Source organism: Lactuca serriola, chromosome 3 (genome assembly GCF_051521515.1).
Source record: "Lactuca serriola cultivar US96UC23 chromosome 3, Lser_US96UC23_V15, whole genome shotgun sequence".
NCBI lineage: Eukaryota > Viridiplantae > Streptophyta > Magnoliopsida > Asterales > Asteraceae > Lactuca > Lactuca serriola.
This window is the reverse complement of record NC_136410.1, coordinates 82705886-82726035: the sequence shown is the minus strand read 5'-3', so window position 1 is coordinate 82726035 and position 20150 is coordinate 82705886. Positions and strand designations below refer to the sequence as shown.

Sequence of the window (20150 nt, the reverse complement as noted above, 5' to 3'; positions counted from 1 at the left end):
TGTATGGGAGAGTTTTCTGGAGGGATAACGCGGGATGATGAATGCTAGTTGAGCGGTCCGGATAGACTGAAGGCCGGTGGGCGTACCAGTCAGGGCGAAGGCTCGGAGAACGGTCCAGACAGGTTGAAGGCCCTGGAGGGCGGTCCAGACCTGTTGAAGGTTCTGAGAGTGGTCCAGATAGGCTGAAGGCTTGGTAAGGCGGTCCAGTCATGCTGAAGACTCTGCATGTGTTGATAGATCTGTATGAGGATATGGAATGAGTATGTGGCGATGTGATAGCATCAGAAGGTATGGAATCACATCCGGATTGGATGTCTGCTGAGGTCACGGAAGGAATTCCGAGGGTGTAGAGCCAAGAGGCTCGGAAGGGATGCAGGGATGGAGTCTTGGATTCCCAACTTGATCTTGATCAAGGAATTGTGTATGTAGTAGTAATTCATCCTGGGGGATGTTTGGAGGTGTCGTCAGTGTGTCGGGTCTTCCCAACCCGAGGATGCTAGAGCCAGTTTAGCATGTGTATGTGATTGCGGAGGAGAACTCATGGGAGTTGCTCTGAAGCTGAAGGATGTGTCATCCTGTTAGCATGGAGTGGATAAAGTTGGGCTCAGATCGGGATTCCGGTGGTTCAAGGTTATTTCTAGCTCGTATGAGTCAAGTGAATGTTGTGATCTGGAACGAGTGAAGTATCATGGAGTAGTACTCGGTTGATAAGTGTGGTTATCAAAGGATGAGGCCGGTGGCCGGCTTGAAGCGGTGGTTAGGACACCGCAAGAGGGAAAGTTGGGTTTTGGGTTTTGATGGTTGTGTTTTGAGGAACCTGGTCTGGTTAATGCCAGGAGGTGCATTGCGAGAGTAGTTCTAAAGTTGTGTTGCCGCAGGCTTCGAGGGCGAAGCCTAATTTAAGTGGGGGAGAATTGTAACATCCCGAGTTCAGGAGTACAAGTTCAGGGTTCAAAGTGTAAATGTGAAAGAGCAACTCGGCGAGTCGGCGGCTGGACTCGGCGAGTTGTTGCTGAGTAGAGAAAACACTAATTTCGGAGGATGAGCCCTATATAAACGACATTATACCCTCTCCCCAGCCTCTTTACCCTCTTTTGAAGTCCAGAAAACCCTAAGGCGCGTTTGTGAGTGGTTTAAGAGCTTTTGAACCTTGGAGAAGAGATTTTGGAAAACTAAGAGGTTTGGAGCAAGGGGCCTTGCAAGGACTTGGATTTCTCTTCTGTTGGAGCTTTCCTTTGAGGTATTATTTCATTGCTTGGGCTGTTATTCTTCATTTTGGAGTTTTTGGAAAAGATAGCATGTGGTGTTTTGAGTTTGGAGGTTAGATCTGAGGTTGCCACCTCAGATTTGAAATGGAGAAGGTCTAAAGCGCATTAAAGTCCCTGTTCTTGAGTGATTGGTGAAGCCATCTTGTCCCAAACCCTAACCCTAGAGTGTTATATGCTTAGATCTCTTTGGATTCACGTAAAGTTTGCCACTTTACGTGATGGATGGGTTTTAGAAGAGTAGATCTATGGTTTGAATCATCTGCATGGCCTGGAAAGCTTCTGTATGGATTAAGATCTAGGGGTACTCGGCGAGTCACAAGGGTGTACTCGGCGAGTTGCTTGAAGATGGGCAGGAACTCGACGAGTTGGAAGAACAACTCGGCGAGTTGGTTGCAGATAGCCTTGGACTCGGCTAGTCTGTTCTTGGACTCTGCGAGTCTGGTCGTGAGGTCCTAACCTTCTTATGGTTGAGCCGTGAATCGATGAGTCAGGGGAGGACTCAGTGAGTTGAATGCGAGGGGACTCAGAGTTGGTGGACTCAACGAGTCTCGGGGTGACTCGGCGAGTTGAGTCACGGATTGGGGAAGTTCTGAGCTTGGGTACTCAACGAGTCATCGGGTTGACTCGGCGAGTAGAGTCAGTCAGGAGGTTGACTTTGACTTTGACCAAGGGTTGACCAGTTGAATTCGAGGGGCATTTTAGTAATTGTTGGCTTTTGTTTTGAGTTTAGTGTTGGTGTTGGCCAGTGGTGGAGATTGTGTCAGTGATCAGAGCATCTCGGTCTTATCTTTTCAGTCGGCAGTTGCAAGGTGAGTTATCCTCACTATATCAACAGGGTCTAAGGCACCAAGGTCGGCCCTTTATCGGATTGTAATCCGGGTATCGTTGTTATGATATTGCTTTGGTATGTTTGCATCCGGGTAGTTAGGATGGTATATGTTAGAGACCTGGTTAAGGTCGTTATCCTGGTATATAGCATGATGCTATGCTAGTGACCGGTTAGGTCAGTATCCTGGTTAGGATGATGTTATGCTATATGATCTGCTAGATCGGTTTGATTGGATGTGAATTGTTATATGATTGAATGTTTATGTTCTCATGGTTGTTGGACTGGGGTTGGGTTGAGGCGGGTCCTGGTTTGTGCTATAGGCCAACATACCCAGGGCGGACCGGTTATTCCGAAGGCCCAGCGAGGGGTCCAGATAGGCTGTAGTCCCCGCGAGGGCGGACCAGGCTCTGAGAGTGGTCCAGGCCGACTGAAGGCCCGGTGTGGGCGGACCAGTCATACTGTAGACTCAGAGAGTGGACCAGGTGGGTTGAAGGCCCGGTGCGGGCGGACCAACCACACTGCAGACTCGAAGGATATGGATGGACTTGGAGGGTGGACCAGGTGGACTGAAGGCCCGGTAGGGCGGACCAGTCACACAGTAGACCCAGAGTGCATGGCTGTTCTGTGTTCTGTTATGATATGGCATTTTGTACATGTATGGTATATGTGGTTGGTATTTTGGGGGTATCTCACTAAGCTTTCGGGCTTACAGTTGTGGTTTAATGTTTTTCAGGTTCTTCAGGGGACCGTGGCAAGGCAAAGGCGTGATCGTACCGCTCCTCATGATTATGTTTTACGATGTGGTTCTGGGAAGACTCTGATAATAATTGTATTGAAAACCTTTTTGTAATGACTTTATGAAACCGGGTTGTTTTTGGAAAAGTTTAAATTGTTTGAAATTTTTAGAGTGTTACACAAGGGATCCTAGGGTTGTGTACAAGAAATTGGCCTCTAATTTCTTGATCTTTATGCTCTCCTTCGTCATATTCTTCATCTGAATGGGTCAATTCAGCATCATCAGATGATTTTTCAGGGAACTCCACTTCACCCTGTACCAAGTCATTCAAAAAAGGATCCCATATTGTTTTGTCCATTGAAGAAGGAACATATTTTTCTTCATCAGGTTCTTCGTTTGTTCCATTCACACCCTCCGTATAAACTTCACATAATACATTTGAAATTGAAGTCATGGTTTTTGGTTAAAGCTTCCTTGAAGAATCAATGGAAACAACAAAAATAAGAACTAGAGGTAAAAGACGGGTTGATGTTCTGATTAAACGAAATAGAAGAATGATAGATTACCTTTTTTCGTGTGATTGAGCAGCAAGTTTCCCGCCACTTCCAAGAAGCTTTCCCTCCTGTACGTAGCTTTCCCTTTCGGTTTTTACAGAATGACCGATATCAAGTTAAAAGAGAATAAAGGTAATCCACGTAGACTAATAAGAACGGGTAACATAGGGTTATCGGATAAATGAGATAGATTACACGATTTCTGAAATAATAATGGTTAAATGGTACCAATTGATAATATAAGGGTTTTTTTAAGCGTTAGTGTATAATACATAGGGTTTTTGTGAGGTTTTCCCATATATATATATATATATATATATATATATATATATATATATATATATATACTCGGTTAAAACCCGTAGAACCCACGGGTGTTAATTTAAAATAGAATTAAAAAAATTTGATTATATAATAAAATAATATACCATTAATTTAAAAAAACTTATGAATTATAATTTTATATCTTTTTAATAACTTTGTAATCTGTAATTATATAATTACACATGTAAATCCTCATATTTTATAAAAGTCATGAGTTTGTATAATGCAACATATTATCAGTTTTGGAGGTTTTTTATATTAAATAAGTGGAAGTTGTGACGCACTCACAAGACAAGAGCATAGGTTGTAAAAAAATATTTATTGTTATTAAACTCTTACTTTTGATGCATGATTTTTGGGAAGAAAAAATGTTTTGTCGACTAAAATATCACTTTTTTCATTGTAACTTATCACCCCAACAAATCTTCAACTTCACTATCTCAATCAGTCTTCATTTTCATTCCACGGTAGAGAGAAAAATATTCATTCATAATTTGAAATCTCAATGACTAATAAAATATTTGCAACATTTTTTTTATTAATTTACAAATATACTATTGGTATCCGGCAACAAATGAGCATAGGGGAACAAATGGGATAAAATGGAAATAATGTTGAAATAATAAAATACATGTAAGAAATATAAAATGATGATTTTTGACAAACGAATCAAAGTAGATTGCTATTTATTGCATGATTTGATTTGGTATTTTTTTTATTCTTACTTTTCTTATTTTTTTACTGTTGGTATAGGGGTAACAAATGGCATAATTTGTAAATAAGACTGAAAATAAGAAAATATATGTAGGAAGTATAAAATGATGATTTTGATAAACCAACAAAAATACATTACTATTTCTTGTCTGATTTGACTTAGTACTTTTTTTTCCCAAGAATGACACTACTTTGATGAAATTTTGAACATTATGTGCAGGTAATTCTATATGACTAAAAGTGGGTGGTACCTGCAACAAAATGTGCAAAAGGGAGGCTAACAAACAAGGAGATGAATTGTTAAATTAATGAAGGAAAATGTCACTGGGAAAACTGACCACTCTTCACTATTTTGGTCATATCTCAAGCGCTGGAGCTCCGATTGACTTGATTCAAGAAGTTTCGAAAACTAAAAACAATTTACCACAACTTTCATCTTTTTTGCTTTTATTGATTCTACGGTTTTAATCACCAGAACATGCTCGGAAGATGAAGGACGTGGATTAGGCGGCAAAGATGCCTCCTAGGTCGTCTATCCATTTTAGGCCATTTTCAAGTGAAAATCAAGTACGACAGAAGACATCTAAAATGTCCCGAAGGACGCCTAGACGTCTGACACAATGTCTAAGATGCCTACAAGGATGTCGACGTGGAAAATTGATCATAAAATATATTTTTCAGCACCTATTTAAAGGAGATTTAACCCTAATCAATGGAGGACTTCTCTCTTGGGATTTCCACAGTTTTGGAGGCTTCCAAACACACTCAAACCTTCTCCAAACACGTTCCTAATCATCAATTTCCGAATCAAAGGTGCGAAACCATCAAATTCGCTATCCTTCAACGTTTGAAGATCGTTCAACCGGCGGATCTACATCAATTCCATCAAGCTCCAGATTTGATTACTTCATCCCTAAGGTTTCATCGTTCCAAAGTTGATTGATCATTAAACTTTATTGGTTTTATGATTTCAAGTTGGTCTGTGAGTTTTACTATAAATTCCATTGTTTTTATTGAAGTTGTGTGTTTTGTTAATCGTATGGAAGGCTAAATCACCTAGGTTACTTCCGGGAATGTTGTAGGATGCTAGGATGAACATGTTTTAATTATTACTTTTATTCTAGTTAAATTTAGTTATTGTTTCATGCTTAAAGTTCTGATTTTTATTTATAGTAATTAAAGTTGGATTTTCTTATTGTGTGATATTGCAACTAAGATAGTGTATTGTTAATTCACTAGTCATTTTGAATTCAAGTAGTTTAGGAACCAAGATGATCGGTTGAATCCACATACACTATTTCAAACTTGTATTATTATATGTTTAACATTGTAATAGGTAATCGTAAGACACATTATCGCCAAACCACTAATTGTTCCTAATCCAATTAGACATAAGGAGTAAGACAATTAGTTGAACCAATATTATGTGTGCCCAAAATTATTTATTCCATGTGAGTGAACCTTAATTATGTCTAGGTAATTAAATTGGAATATAAGGGAAGAAAAATGTATTTGTCCAACCATCTGAACAATTGAACCAGAAGTACCATATTTTCTTATTCATAATATTTGTTTTAACAACCTTTTGCAATATAAAGTTTCTAGCTGTTTAGTTTAGCTTTAGTTTAATTTGATTTTGTAACAATTACAAGCATTAGTTCTTTCTTTATGACTATTTTTAACACAAGGTTTGACCATAATCTCCTTGTAGATTCGACCCTTACTTACCCTAGCTATCGACTGTGTGTGTGATTTATTTTTGACTGAGACAATAACTTTGATCACTTACGTTTGTGGTGCCCTAATAAAAAAAGTAAAAAACACATATCGTCATTTTTAGATACTCACAAGTCATGGACAAAGAACACATCCGCTTTGTATGAATGTTTTCAATTTTCAATTTTATTTGGATGTTAATGACTTTATGAATTTATGCTGAAAACCTCTTTTTTGATGTTAATTGTTTTAATCACTTTATGACTTTATGTTGAAATAATCTCATTTTTAATGCGTTGCTTATTTATTAAACGGGTTATATGGGTTGACTTCGACCCACTAACTTGTGAACCCGTAAACCCATATACTAAAACGGGTTATATGGGTTGCGTTGGGTTGAGGTTTCCAACCCACCAACCTATGACCCACCATCCTGCTAACCTATATATTATATGGGTTGGATTGAGTTTATGCTTTTTGACCCGCCAACCTGAACCCAACCTGATTGCCAGGCCTAGTTACGACTCAATTGACATGATGTGAGTTTAAATGTTTATATATGATGATTTAAGAGATTCATGATTGTTACGACTTAATGGACATCATGTGAGTTTAAATGAGATAAATGGATCCCCAAGAGTTGATATCATTAGAACTTGTTTTGTTTCTCTCTCTACAACTTTTGTCGTTAGAAAAATCCTAAAAAAATAGAAGTTGCATCATTTTCACAATATATGCATCAAAAAGCCATTTTATGAAAAGTTTGATTCACTATTCTATTTTTAGACAAAATTGCAAAAATGGTCCTTGTGGTATGCATTTTTTTAAGGTTTTAGTCCAAACTTTGATTTTTTTGGATTAGTGGTCTTTTTAAGCTAGTTTCGTTGCGAATTTGGTCCATTGGGGTATTTATTTTCTATTTATTTTCTAGTCTTCTTTCATTTTTCTTAAATCTAATAATAATTTATTTATTTAAACAAAAAAATAAGATGTCCCAAATCTCTCTCTCTCTCTCACTCTCTCTCTCTCTCATAGTTCACCAGACCAACCTTCCCCTTCCTTCTTCTTCACTTACAACCAAGAACCACCGATGTCGGCCACCAGAGCAGCTCCCTCCGTCACTCTCCGCTGCCATGGTACTAAAAACCCACCACCACCATGTTTATTTTGTCGAGTACAACACCCCCCAAACATCCTCCAAACATCTCCGATCCTTACTCCTTCCTCCCTCGTCTCTCACACATCGACCTCTCCATATGAAATAAACAGAAGCAGTGGGAGTCGCCGGAGCGAGCACTAACGGTTGCCACCGTCGTTCTCAGCCCACTCCGCACTCCCATGTTGTGACCCATTGCTTCGACTTCCTTCCTTCTTTCCATTGAGGTAAATCACAGTAGTTGCCACTCCTTCATTTATGTCGACTCTTAGGTCTTTCACAAGCTCCACCATTTGACAGTTGTTGGAATCACTACCAAGTTTTTCCAATAAACAACATTATATACAAAAACAACTTCAAACCAACAAATTAAAGTTCATCCAATGTACCTGGAACGAAATCGGGGATGAGAGGGCCAAATCGGAGACAAATACACATATGTAGGTACACACAAAAGCATTCAGAAAAGCACAACCAATATTTCTCAGAAGCTAACCACCCACCAAGAAATTAAAACTCATAAATTGATAGAGAGGTGGGAATGGGTCTGATAAAAAATCATCAATCTTGAGTTTCTTTTTGCTGAAACAAGGTCTGTTAAAAGAAAAATAGAAAAGGATGAAGGTGGAAGAAGGAAGAAGATGGGAGAGAGAGAGAGAGAGAGAGAGATTCTCTCATTTTTTTAATTATTAAAATGAATAAATAATTGTTAAACATTAAAAAACTGAATTTAAAAATAGAAAATTAATAACCCAAGGGTATTAAAGTCATTTCAATTTATCGATGGACCAAATCGGGAACAAAACTAGTTCAAAAGGACCACTAATCCAAATAAGTCTGGATTTGAACTAAAACCCTAAAAAAATTTATACCACAAAGACCATTTTTACAATTTTGTTCTATTTTTATTCCCAGAATAGATGGCATTTTATAATAAAAGTTAAAAATATTAGTTGGTGAGTGGGCGTTGTTCACTTTTTTCTTTTCGTCATTTTTTGCTTTCTTATGAAATAACCCAAATGATAATCACAGCCAATTTCTAAATGATCTGCTTTTCCCTTGTTGAGTTAATATACAAGGTTGGTTCATTTATTTTAGATTCTTTTGAAGGACCATAAAAAGTCTTCTCCATTGATCCACTAACTTAGATTGGACCCCAGAACATTAATTTTGAAGTAAAATTTTGTCTTTTTCAAATGAAAAGGGTAGCTATTAAAAGATTGAAAATTTTGTCTTTTCCGTCATATATATATATATATATATATATATATATATATATATATATATATATATATATATATATATATATATAGAGAGAGAGAGAGAGAGAGAGAGAGAGAGAGAGAGAGAGAGAGATTTTCAGAAATGACTTTGGTCTGTAATTTAAAACAATAATGAGTCCCATTTGATTTCAGAAAACAACTATACACAATTTTATCAATTTGGTGGGTACATTTGTTTTTAGAATGAAACTTTATTTAGAATCACTTGGAAAACAAAATTAAATATGTCTAACAATTTGATTGTAGTTATAGTGCACTCCTATTTCCATCAAAAAATCTGTTTTGTCACTAAAATGTGAAGATAAGGACACTAAGAAAAAGAATTGATCAAGAAATGTGATGTGCAGAGGAATTCTAAAGATTTGCGTAAACTAATCAGTTGTGGAAAAGATGAGAAAAAAACAATAATATAATTGTATTTCATATTTTATTTAATTATCTTCATTTTTAAGTTTGTGCAAGTATGAGACGTTTAAAGGATGAACAGATGCAATAAATGCATGAATCAATAAGAACCATCAGCTTTCATTTAATTATCTTCATATTTATCTTCTTGTCGCTTATTCACACTTTCAAGGAAAATGGGAAAAGATTATTTTACCTTGTTCATTTGTTTTTAAGATTCTTTTAAAGGGCACTTACGTCCCCATCTCCATTGACTCATTGACACAGTTAATTTGATGTGACAATCATCTATATAATAATCAGTCATCATTTACAGAATTGATTATGAAGTAAAACACACTTTTAGTGAAACATCTATTAAAGCATTAACTGAAAAACAAAAATAAATACGTCTAGATAATCAAGTTATATAAGTTGAATTATTACACTGTTAAATACAACAATAACATGTAATAACTCATGTTGTCTTTTTATAATCCTGGCGCCTTGATATATTTCGGGTTACAAAGAATTTCATTGTTCAATGAAAAAAGATTAATGTCATGTAATATACAATTCATGAAATATACAATCCAAATTGTCAAGCACTCCTTTGTGGAAAAATATGTCACTGACTTCTAACAATACACTCCTTTGTGGAAAAGTATGACACTGGCGGCAAACAATACTTTCCTTTGTTGAAAAATATGACATTGCCCAATTTTCCTTTTCGAGTATGTGAAAAAGAAAACAAGAGAAAAAGGTAGCTCAAGTATAAATTAGGATATGTAAACCATCCTCTTTTAGTAAAAGTAACACAGCAAAGCAAATAATGTTGTCTTCAAACTTCTTGTTTTTCTCTGTAACTCTACTAATCATCACACTCTCCCTCATACCGAATTTTGCTTCTGCTACTTTGGAGGAAGCCAATGGTCTTCTCAAATGGAAAGAAAACCTTGAAATTCCACACAACTCCTTGCTCTCTTCATGGATTCCATTCCCTATGAACTCCATGACATCATTTCCATGCACTTCTTGGTTTGGAGTAGGTTGCAATGCTGTTGGGAGCATTCAGAGGTTGAACCTCAGTTCATCGGGCTTAAAAGGTACACTCCACCAATTTCCATTCTATTTGCTACACAATCTTACGCATTTTGATCTCTATGAGAATAACTTCTTTGGCACCATCCCACCAGAAATCAGAATCTTGTCCAAACTTGTATATCTTGATTTTTCATTGAATATGTTTTCTGGAGTAATTCCACCTGAAATAGGAAACCTGCACCAGCTGACCAACTTGTACCTAGACTCGAACAATATATCTAGCTCAATTCCTTCATCATTAGGTGATTTGACATCTTTGAATACCCTTTATTTGTACGAAAATCTTCTATCTGGTCCCATTCCTATTGAACTTGGCAATTTGAAGTCTCTCACTCATCTTGCGGTATACAAAAATCAACTTAGTGGTTCTATTCCTTCATCACTAGGAAACCTCAGCAACCTACAGTCTCTATACCTCTATGAGAATAGATTATCTGGTCCCATTCCTATTGAACTTGGGAATTTGAAGTCTCTCACTCATCTTGTGGTATACAAAAATCAACTTAGTGGTTCTATTCCTTCATCATTGGGTGATTTGACATCTCTGAATATTCTTTTTTTGTATAAAAATCAACTCTCTGGTCCCATTCCTATTCAACTAGGGAATTTGAAGTCTCTCATTGATTTTCAGATGGGATACAATCAACTTAGTGGTTCCATTCCTTCATCACTAGGAAACCTGAGCAACCTACAGTCTCTACGCATCCATGAGAATAGATTATCTGGTCCCATTCCTATTGAACTTGGGAATTTGAAGTCTCTCGTTGATCTTCAGGTTGGCAAAAATCAACTTAGTGGTTCTATTCCATCATCACTAACAAACTTAAGCAAGCTACAGACATTGTACCTTAAAGGGAATAAATTATCGGGTATCATTCCTATTGAACTTGGGAATTTGAAGTCTCTCACTGATCTTATATTGAGCGACAATGATCTGACTGGCTCTATTCCTTCATTGCTAGCAAACCTGAGCAACCTACAATATCTGTATGTCAAATACAATAAGTTATCAGGTCCCATTCCTATTGAATTTGGGAATTTGAAGTCTCTTGAAGAATTGGTGGTGAGTGGCAATCAACTTAGTGGTTCTATTCCATCATCACTAGCAAACATGAGCAACCTACAGACTATGTATCTCCACGAGAATAAATTATCTGGTCCAATTCCTGTTGAACTTGGAAATATGAAGTCCCTCACTCAGCTTACGGCGAACCACAATCAACTTAGTGGTTCTATTCCTTCCGAGTTTACAAATTCAACTCAACTACGAAGGCTTAATCTGTCTTCAAATAATTTGGTTGGTGAGATCCCAAAAGCATTTGAGAAGATGAAAAGTATGTTATATTTGTACATTTCTGATAACCAACTGTCAGGTAATATACCTCTGGAGCTCGGGTCTTTCCGTGAACTCCTTGAACTAGATCTATCCACAAATAGATTGAATGGGTCGATACCCAAAAGCATTCGTAATTGGGCACACATCCATCACTTGAATCTTAGTAATAACCAGCTTAGTGAGAAAATTCCAGGTGAGATTGGTAAATTAGTTCAACTTACGGAACTTGATTTATCTCAGAATTTTCTCACAAAAGATATACCATCTGAAGTTCAAAGTTTGCAAAATGTACAAAAATTGGATCTTTCTCACAATAGACTATCTGGTTCTATTCTTGAAGCTTTTACAAGTTTGCCTCTTGGGATTGATATCAACCTTTCTTACAATGAGCTCTCAGGTCCGGTTCCCGCTAGCGCCAACTTTGTGAATGCGTCCCTAGAAGGCAATCCAGGTTTGTGTGGAAATGTTACGGGAGTGGAACTTTGTGCAAGTCAAATTATGAAGAAGAAAAATGATCCCTTTCATCAACAACTCATCCTTGTAATTATGCTCCCTCCTATTGGGGCAATTTTACTTGGTTTATTCATGTGTGGCCTCATTGCTTATCGAAAAGAAAAGAAACATTCTCCACCGAAACCTTTGGACAAAGAAGGTGGTGATTATTTCTCCATGATAAGTTTTGATGGAGGAGTAGCGTATGATGACATTGTGAAAGTAACGGATGATTTTGATGAAGCATACTCAATTGGGACCGGAGGATATGGGACTGTGTACAAGGCCGAGCTACAACCTAACAATGTGGTAGCTGTCAAGAAACTTCACTCATCATCTGAGAATGTTGATCATAATGGATTCCTTAATGAGGTACAAGCATTAACAAACATAAGGCATCGAAACATAGTCAAACTCTATGGATATTGCTCCCATGCCCGCCACTCATTTTTGATTTATGAATACCTTGAAAAGGGAAGCGTTGGATCAATCTTAAGAAGTGATGTCTTAGCAAAAGAATTGGATTGGTTGAAAAGGGTAAATATTGTAAAGGGTGTAGCTAATGGTTTGGCCTATATGCATCATGATTGCTCGCCTCCTATAATTCATAGAGATATTTCCATTGCCAACATTCTTCTCGATTCTGATTATGAGGCACATATATCTGATTTCGGCACGTCCAAGCTTTTAAAGCTAGACTCATCAAACTGGACGACAATTGCAGGAACCTATGGATATATCGCGCCAGGTAACGTAATCTTGTGATTTTAGTTCTATATCTTCTTAAGTTTTGTAATATATATATATATATATATATATATATATATATATATATAAGTATCTATGTTAGAATCTTGTGAGGTTGATATAGCTTTTTTGTTTTTATCTTATGTTTCTTGGGATGTAGAGCTTGCTTATACAATGGTGGCATCCGAGAAATGTGATGTGTATAGCTTTGGAGTTGTTGCACTAGAAGTGGTGATGGGAAAGCATCCTGGAGAACTGATAACATCTTTACCAACATTGTCTGTTGATTATTTGGTGTTAGCAAATGTGGGAGATAGCCGGATACCTCCTCCGTCATCCCAAATTGAGAAACAAGTTAAGTCGGTGCTGACTCTCACAAGAACATGTTTGAACTCAAATCCACATGAAAGGCCAACAATGCACCAAGTTTCAAATCTGTTAATTAGAATCTGCTATGAATTGACATCTTCGGCTTGATAAAGTGTACATTCGATGTTCTTAATTTTTCTGTAGTGTCTTATGATGCTCCTGACTATATGTATACAATTGAATGCCAAGGACGATTGCAATCCTTCTACTCAATACTGGAAAAAAGTGTTAGCTACACAAGTTTTGCCTTTATTTCCAGGTGAAATATTGAAGTGGAAAAGTAATATACAAGGTTTCTACAAAGAGATCGACAAGTCATTAGTTAACCCTAACAAACATGATTAAAATCAGCATATGCAAATTACCATTGCCATAAATGTAAAACATTTTTCCTGTCATCGGATGAACAGAATCTAAAATTAAAATATTTAAAAGTGTCGTGTCTTTGTCATATTTACTTTGGTCTCCGACTCAAGGGTTAAATATGACAGTTGTTTGTTATCCTTTTTAATAATATATCACCCTTCCACCAACCTCCATAACATCAAATTCAATATCGAGAGGGAGGCCAAAGATTTTAGCCAAGTGGCTACAACTAATTTCATGATATGGATGCTATACACCCCCTGCTGGGGTTAGGGAGGATTAATTGACTTTATATGGCATAACATGGGGGTAGCATTCATTGACTTCTAACAAAGAGGGTAGCAGATACCAAATCCTCTGTTCCATTTTGTTAGAAATTTGGGTGTAGAAAGGCTTGGAAATTCTGAGAATTGTGATTATCACTTTCAAATCGAAGTATTTGGTGGTATTCCTAAATCTTCAACTGGATAAGACTCAGAGAGACAAGAACCGAGAATGTTTGATGATATTTTCGTATGTACCAGAAAATGAGACCAAAATCAACTTTAATATCTTTGTCTGAAAACTGTTATATGACAGTTTTAAACTGTCATAAAACCATAAAAACTGTCATAAAACGGATATATGGATAAGGGTCAAACCAATGGTCAATTATCTGTTCCATTTTGTTAGAAATTTTGGGCCACTTTATATGTAAAATAACCATAGCTCGATCCCAGCCAGGGGCTCTGCCCCTTGGACCCCACCAGGGGCTGCCGCCCCTTGGACCCCGCTCCCAGGGGCGCTGCCCCCGGACCCCCGTTCGTTTAGGGGCTTCGCCCCTAAATGACAGTGTACTTTGAAACTTGATCAAACTTAAACAAGTGTGTACTCCACACCTTCCTTACTTGTTTAATATTTATCAAGATCATTTTTTGTCAACACAAAGTAATCTCATTACACTTAAATAACATTGATGATCAAAATCAACAACACATTTAAGCTCAAGGACGAAAGGGAAAGGAAGGTCCTCCATAATTACCACGGAAATGTGACTATCATTTTCTTTTTTGAAGGCCAAAGCTTGATTCTTTTTGTGATACATAAAATAGAGTAGTTTTCATCTCTTCTTACTCAATTTTTATGTTCGAAGCTTGACAAGTAAAATGATACATAATGCACTGATCAAGGTTCACGTTCATTCCTTTACATCTATTTAAAGGGATTTAGTGAGCTTCTTGTGACTGCAAGTCACCCTTCCCTGCCATTGGCCTAATGTTTAAGCAGGTTAGTAATCAGGGTCTTTCTTATCTTAAACATTTACTTGAAAAATATGACATACAAGTGCTATATATCATCTTATTTTGTTACATTCCTAACAAAGAACAAATCAAGACTCATTAATGCAAGTATAAAAGCTTCATCATCTGAACCTCCCTTGCATGTCTACTGGGAGCAGCGAAATGGCAGCCGTAGTTTTATGGATCCTCAATCGATCATGGAAGAATTTGAAAACCATTTGTCATGTGTGACTATTGTTACTGGAATCCAGAAAGAACTAAAACAAGGGCTATTAATGTTGATAGACATCATAATTTTCCAGAGACATGATATCTAATGTTGAGCAACTTTTCTGATGACATCATAGCAAGATTAACTAGTTATAACGACAGACACTCGCAGGCCCGGCCCAGTACCTAGGCAACTTGGGCTTAGGCCCAGTGTAGGAAGTTTATGGGGGCATCCAGCTATGGTTCTTTTACATATAAAGTGGCCCAAAAAATAGCCCCATATCTTGTGATCTGTCAGGACGTGAGAAAGCAGGGCAAGAAAACCTTAGGCGCCAGACAATCATCGAGCGTTCATCAATTGCGTATAGAAAATCCAAACGTCCGGCGCTTTGAAACATGTTGTTGTCGATTGGAGAATTTGATGCCCTAGAATCACCTTATGTCTCTGATAAATAAAGAGTAAGAATCGATTTCTGAATTTTTCATATTCAGTCGATAATATATAGCTCCCAAGTTTCAATTCAATCTTTAACTTATTCTGTTTCTCTGATTTCTAGTTTCTAAACATTCCAATTTCTTTATTTTTCAAGTTATGTTTTCTAATTTCTGATTTCTCTATGGTTAAAGATCGTGATTCAACTTGCAAGCATTCTAGGTCCAAGATACATTGTTATGATACAACGACTCTTATTTGGGTGTGATTCTGATCTAGATGACTTCAATTTCTCTTATTCCGATTTCCTTTTCTTGTTCTCATTCTAGTTTTTTGAAGTGATTTATCTTTAGTGTTTTTGCTTTTTGTTTCAGAAATAAAATTGATTCTTGTTGGTTGTTGTAATGAATGGCTTGTTCAAGTTTTACTAGACTCGATTTTTCTCTATTTTAGTTCAAATTTTGTTTATTTAGGTTTGATTCAGAAATCTACTTTATTCTTATCTATTTTATTTTTTTCTCTATTTTATTACAGCAAAAAAGAGTCAATTTCTGAAAGATCTATTGGATTTTTATATCTGACTTCTCTTTAGTTTGAGATTGAAATCTGTTGATTTGTATCTGATTTTTGAAATGGTTTGCTTCAGCCTTCGTGTACAATTTGTGACCATTTGTTATCTATTGTTTGCTTCTGCTATAAATTTGTAAATGTTCTTTCTAAACTTTTGTGTTTTCGTTTCTGTGATATGAATTGGCTCTTGTTTATTTTAAATATGTGGACTTCTAGAGGCAATAAAAGGTATAAATTAATTTTATTGTTAATATTTGATGGTAATTTTAAAAACAGATTACTATTTTTGATTCTATGATTCATTTTTCAGGTCTCTTGGCACGTGAAAAGTAGAAACAAGTAGTCAAAATATAAAGAAATGTGGTTTTTATAAAATTGAATCTCTTGAAATTGTATCTTTAAGAAAGATTGGAAGGATTAGCTTTTCAGGCATCATAAAGTACAAAATATTGACTATTCGTAGAGTAAAATAAGAGGTGTTTTTGTGTAAAAAAATGTATGAAGACATCATTTTAGGTTATTTTTGTAGGTTTTTGCTTGTGTTATTTTTTTTTATTGTAAAATTTACCACATTTATCTTTTTATAAATTCTTTATACGTTTTGCTTATTGTGTGGTACGTATAAAAGGGCATGAAATTCTTATCTTGCCCTGGGTATTAAAAACTAATGGACCAGCCCCGACAAATCTGGTTCATCTGAAAGGGTAATGATAGCTGACTATTAGACAATTATAAAATAGTTTAGTATTATAGGGATGCATAGTGTAATTGTATGATCTATATATACTCCTTAGGTACGTGATTATTGATATAATACAATACACAATATTTGGCCAAGTTTGTCTTGGTATCAAAGCATAATTCTCGGCAACCCTAATGGCCACCATCTTCTAATCCTTCTTCTAAACCTTCGGTTGTACAATGGCTCTATTCGCTGCCTTCACTGCACCTGAGAAAACATCCGACAATTCTCACAATTCGGTTTCATCCTCTCTCTTACAAACTATTGTTTTTGGAAAACCATGATTCATCCTTTTCTTGTCACAAACAATCTCATTGGTTATGTCGATGGTACCATTCCTTGCCCACCGGAAACAATTGAAAATACCGGTACTTCAGAAAAAGAAGCCACCATAAAATCTTAGCCAAACCCTAACTATCCGATTTGGATTTCTAATGATGCCCATGTCAGGATGTTGATCATCTCTACAATCTTAGAGGCTGCCTTCCCACATGTTCAAGGCACTACTACATCACGTGAAGTCTGGCTCTCTCTAGAACGCGCCTACTCTCCTCACACGTCTTCCAGTTAATACACTCTCAAAACACAGTTATTGAAGATACAAATGAAGGGTGATGAAACATAAGAAGTCTATCTCGATAGGGAAAAAGAGTATGCTGATGCTTTATCCAACATTGGTGAAGCTTTTAAAGAAAAAGATTTGGTTATGCTTGTAATTGCAGGTCTTCATGAAGAATATAATAGTTTGAAATCGACTCTTCTTGTTAGACAGGTTCCAACTGCCTTTAATGTGTCACATGGACTACTCTCAGATCACGATTTCATGATCAAACAATCTGTTCCCGTTGTTCCATCACCACAGGCCTTTACTACTAATACTATTGGCATGTCTTTTCTAACAGGGTCTTCACAACAGGATATCGTTCAAGCTCTTAATCAACTTGCCTCACAACTCGGATTCAGTCTACAACCTTTTACTCAACAGTCATAAGCTTGCTTCACTTCCTACTCTCAAAACAACCGTTCTTGTGGTTGCACCACCAACAATTGTGGGTTTGGACATAGTCCAAACAACCTAACCAACAGAGGACAATTTAATTGGGCATCCAATCAAAATACTGTGTATGGAACTTGCAAGAGATGTGGCATTGGTCACATCCCATCTAACTGTCAGAACCGTGACCCAGCAACCATCCGAAACAGACAACAATCTTCAGTCAATCATGATGATTACCGGTCCCAATCCCCCTTCTGGCTCCTTGACACCGGAGCTAATAGCCATGTAGCACCAAAATCATCTAGTAACGGCGCGTCTGAACCATATTATGGTGAAGATTTTCTCCATGTTGGAAATGGTAAGGATTTACCCATTTTACATTTCGTTTCCACTAAACTTCACTCTCCAAACAAAACTCTTTCTTTACTCAATATTCTTCATGTACCACAAATTAAACATCTTCTTTTTGTTAACCAATTATGTCATAATAACAATGTTTTCTTTGAATTTCATGAAACTTTTCACTCCATGAAGGATGAGAAGTCGGTCACTATCCTCCTCACAGGTCCACGTAAGAACAGGCTCTACTCGCTTCATCTTCCATTCTTCCTACCAATTTCTAGAAGTGTCTTCACTGGTGTTCATGCTCCTGTTCACACATGACATTAACGGCTTGGTCACCCTCATTCGTAACTTTTACATTCCATGTTAACATAATACTCTCTTCTAGTTTTGCACAAAAAGTCAAGTATTCCTTGTAATGCATGTCATGTAGGAAAATCCTCTAAACTTTCTTTGCCTTTATCGAATTTTAAAAGTTCTTGCATTTTTGATTTATTTTTCTGTGATGTATGGGACCTTCTCCCATTACCTCCTCTGTTGGACATAACTATTTCCTACTTTGTGTTGATCATTTTACTCGTTACATGTGGGTTTTCCCTTTAAAACATAAATATGATGTGTTTGCTCACTTTAAACACTTTGTAGCTATGGTTGAATGATATTTTAACACAAAACTTAAATTTGTCCAAACTGATTGGGGTGGAGAATTTTGAAACCTTGCTAATTTCTTTTCTATACTCAACATTACTCATAGACGTTCATGTCCTCATAGGATCGAGCAAAATGGCTTTGTTGAACATCGTTGTCGACATGTTGTGGAAACATAACTCGCTTTGCTTGCTCAATCCGGTGTTCCATCTCGTTTTTGGCACTTTTCTTATGACACTGTTGTTTACCTAGTCAATCACATGCCATCCGGCAACACATCCAATATGTTAGCTCTTGACCACTCCTTCTCTCACAAACTTGATTTTTCATTCTTGTGTGTTTTTGGTGGTTTGTGTTATCCTCATATTCGTGCATATAAAACACAAAATGGATTTTCGTTCCCTTCCATGTGTCTTTCTCGGTTACAGTCCCGATCATCATGGTTACCGGTGTCTCGATCTTACTACTGATCACATGTACATTGCCCGTCATGGTCGTTTTGTTGAACAAAACTTCCCCTTCAACAAACCGATCCTCCATCTGTGACACCTACACCTTCCGACCCATATCCAGTTATCCTACACCCATCCGAAACTATCCCTACAACCTTAACTGACACCACACCAAACAACCCAACTTCTTCTAATGACACCCCACCCACCAGCCCATCTACATCTACTGCTCTTAATACCACATCACATGTAACTCCACTTGCTACCTCCACAGATACTTCTTCTCATAATCATCAGCTGCCTCCTGGAGTTCGACCATCCAATCTTCGCCCAAATCCTAAACCACGAGTTCCATTCGACCCATATGCCTTCGCCACCTACACCGACTTCTCTACTTTCGAACCAAGAACCTTTGTCGATTCAAACAAATCATCAAAATGGCAAGTTTCCATGAATGAATAATATCATGTGCTAATACGTAATAAAAAATGGTCTCTTGTTCCACCTATTCCAGATACGAATGTAGTTGATTGCAAATAGGTGCACAAACTAAAAATGGATCAAACCGGGAAAATCACTTGGTACAAAGCACGTCTCGTTGCAAAAGGGTTCAATCGACAATCAAGTATTGACTACACTGAAACATTCAGTCATGCTGTAAAATCTACTACTATTCATACAATGATTTCTCTTTGTTGTTACACAGAAATGGGCTCTACGACAATTGGATGTTTAAGATGCCTTCTTGCATGCAAAACTCCAAGAGACTGTTTACTTACGACAGCCGCCTGGTTTCATTGATCCCCTAAAACCTCGTCATCTATGCTTGCTTCATAAATCTCTATATGCGCTCAAACAGGCGCCCCGTGCGTGGTTTCATCGATTAACAAAGGATGTACAAGCTCTCGGCTTTCGTTGCTCAAAGACCGACCCCTCTCTTTTCTTTTATTCATCTATGCTTGCGTCATAAATCTCTGTACGGACTCAAACAAGTGCCCCGTGATTGGTTTCATCGATTAACAAAGGATGTAGAAGCTCTTGACTTTCGTTGCTCAAAGACCGACCCCTCTCTTTTCTTTTATTCATCTAAGGGCACCA

The 20150-nt window shown here is 37.1% G+C and overlaps 1 protein-coding gene and 1 long non-coding RNA gene across 2 annotated transcripts; both read left to right on the top strand.

Annotated features, from left to right (window-relative positions):
• The first annotated feature begins 9752 nt into the window (after positions 1-9752).
• On the top strand, positions 9753-13225 carry LOC145092766 (uncharacterized). The gene is made up of 2 exons (XM_079030745.1): positions 9753-12644; positions 12804-13225. The coding sequence occupies exons 1-2, from the start codon at positions 9797-9799 to the stop codon at positions 13118-13120; spliced, it is 3165 nt and encodes a 1054-aa protein (XP_078886871.1). The 5' UTR covers positions 9753-9796; the 3' UTR covers positions 13121-13225.
• A 1415-nt stretch (positions 13226-14640) lies between these two features.
• LOC145092764 (uncharacterized) lies at positions 14641-16477 on the top strand. The gene is made up of 2 exons (XR_013702651.1): positions 14641-15327; positions 16182-16477. It is a non-coding gene; the product is annotated as an uncharacterized LOC145092764 (long non-coding RNA).
• The last annotated feature ends 3673 nt before the right edge of the window (positions 16478-20150 follow it).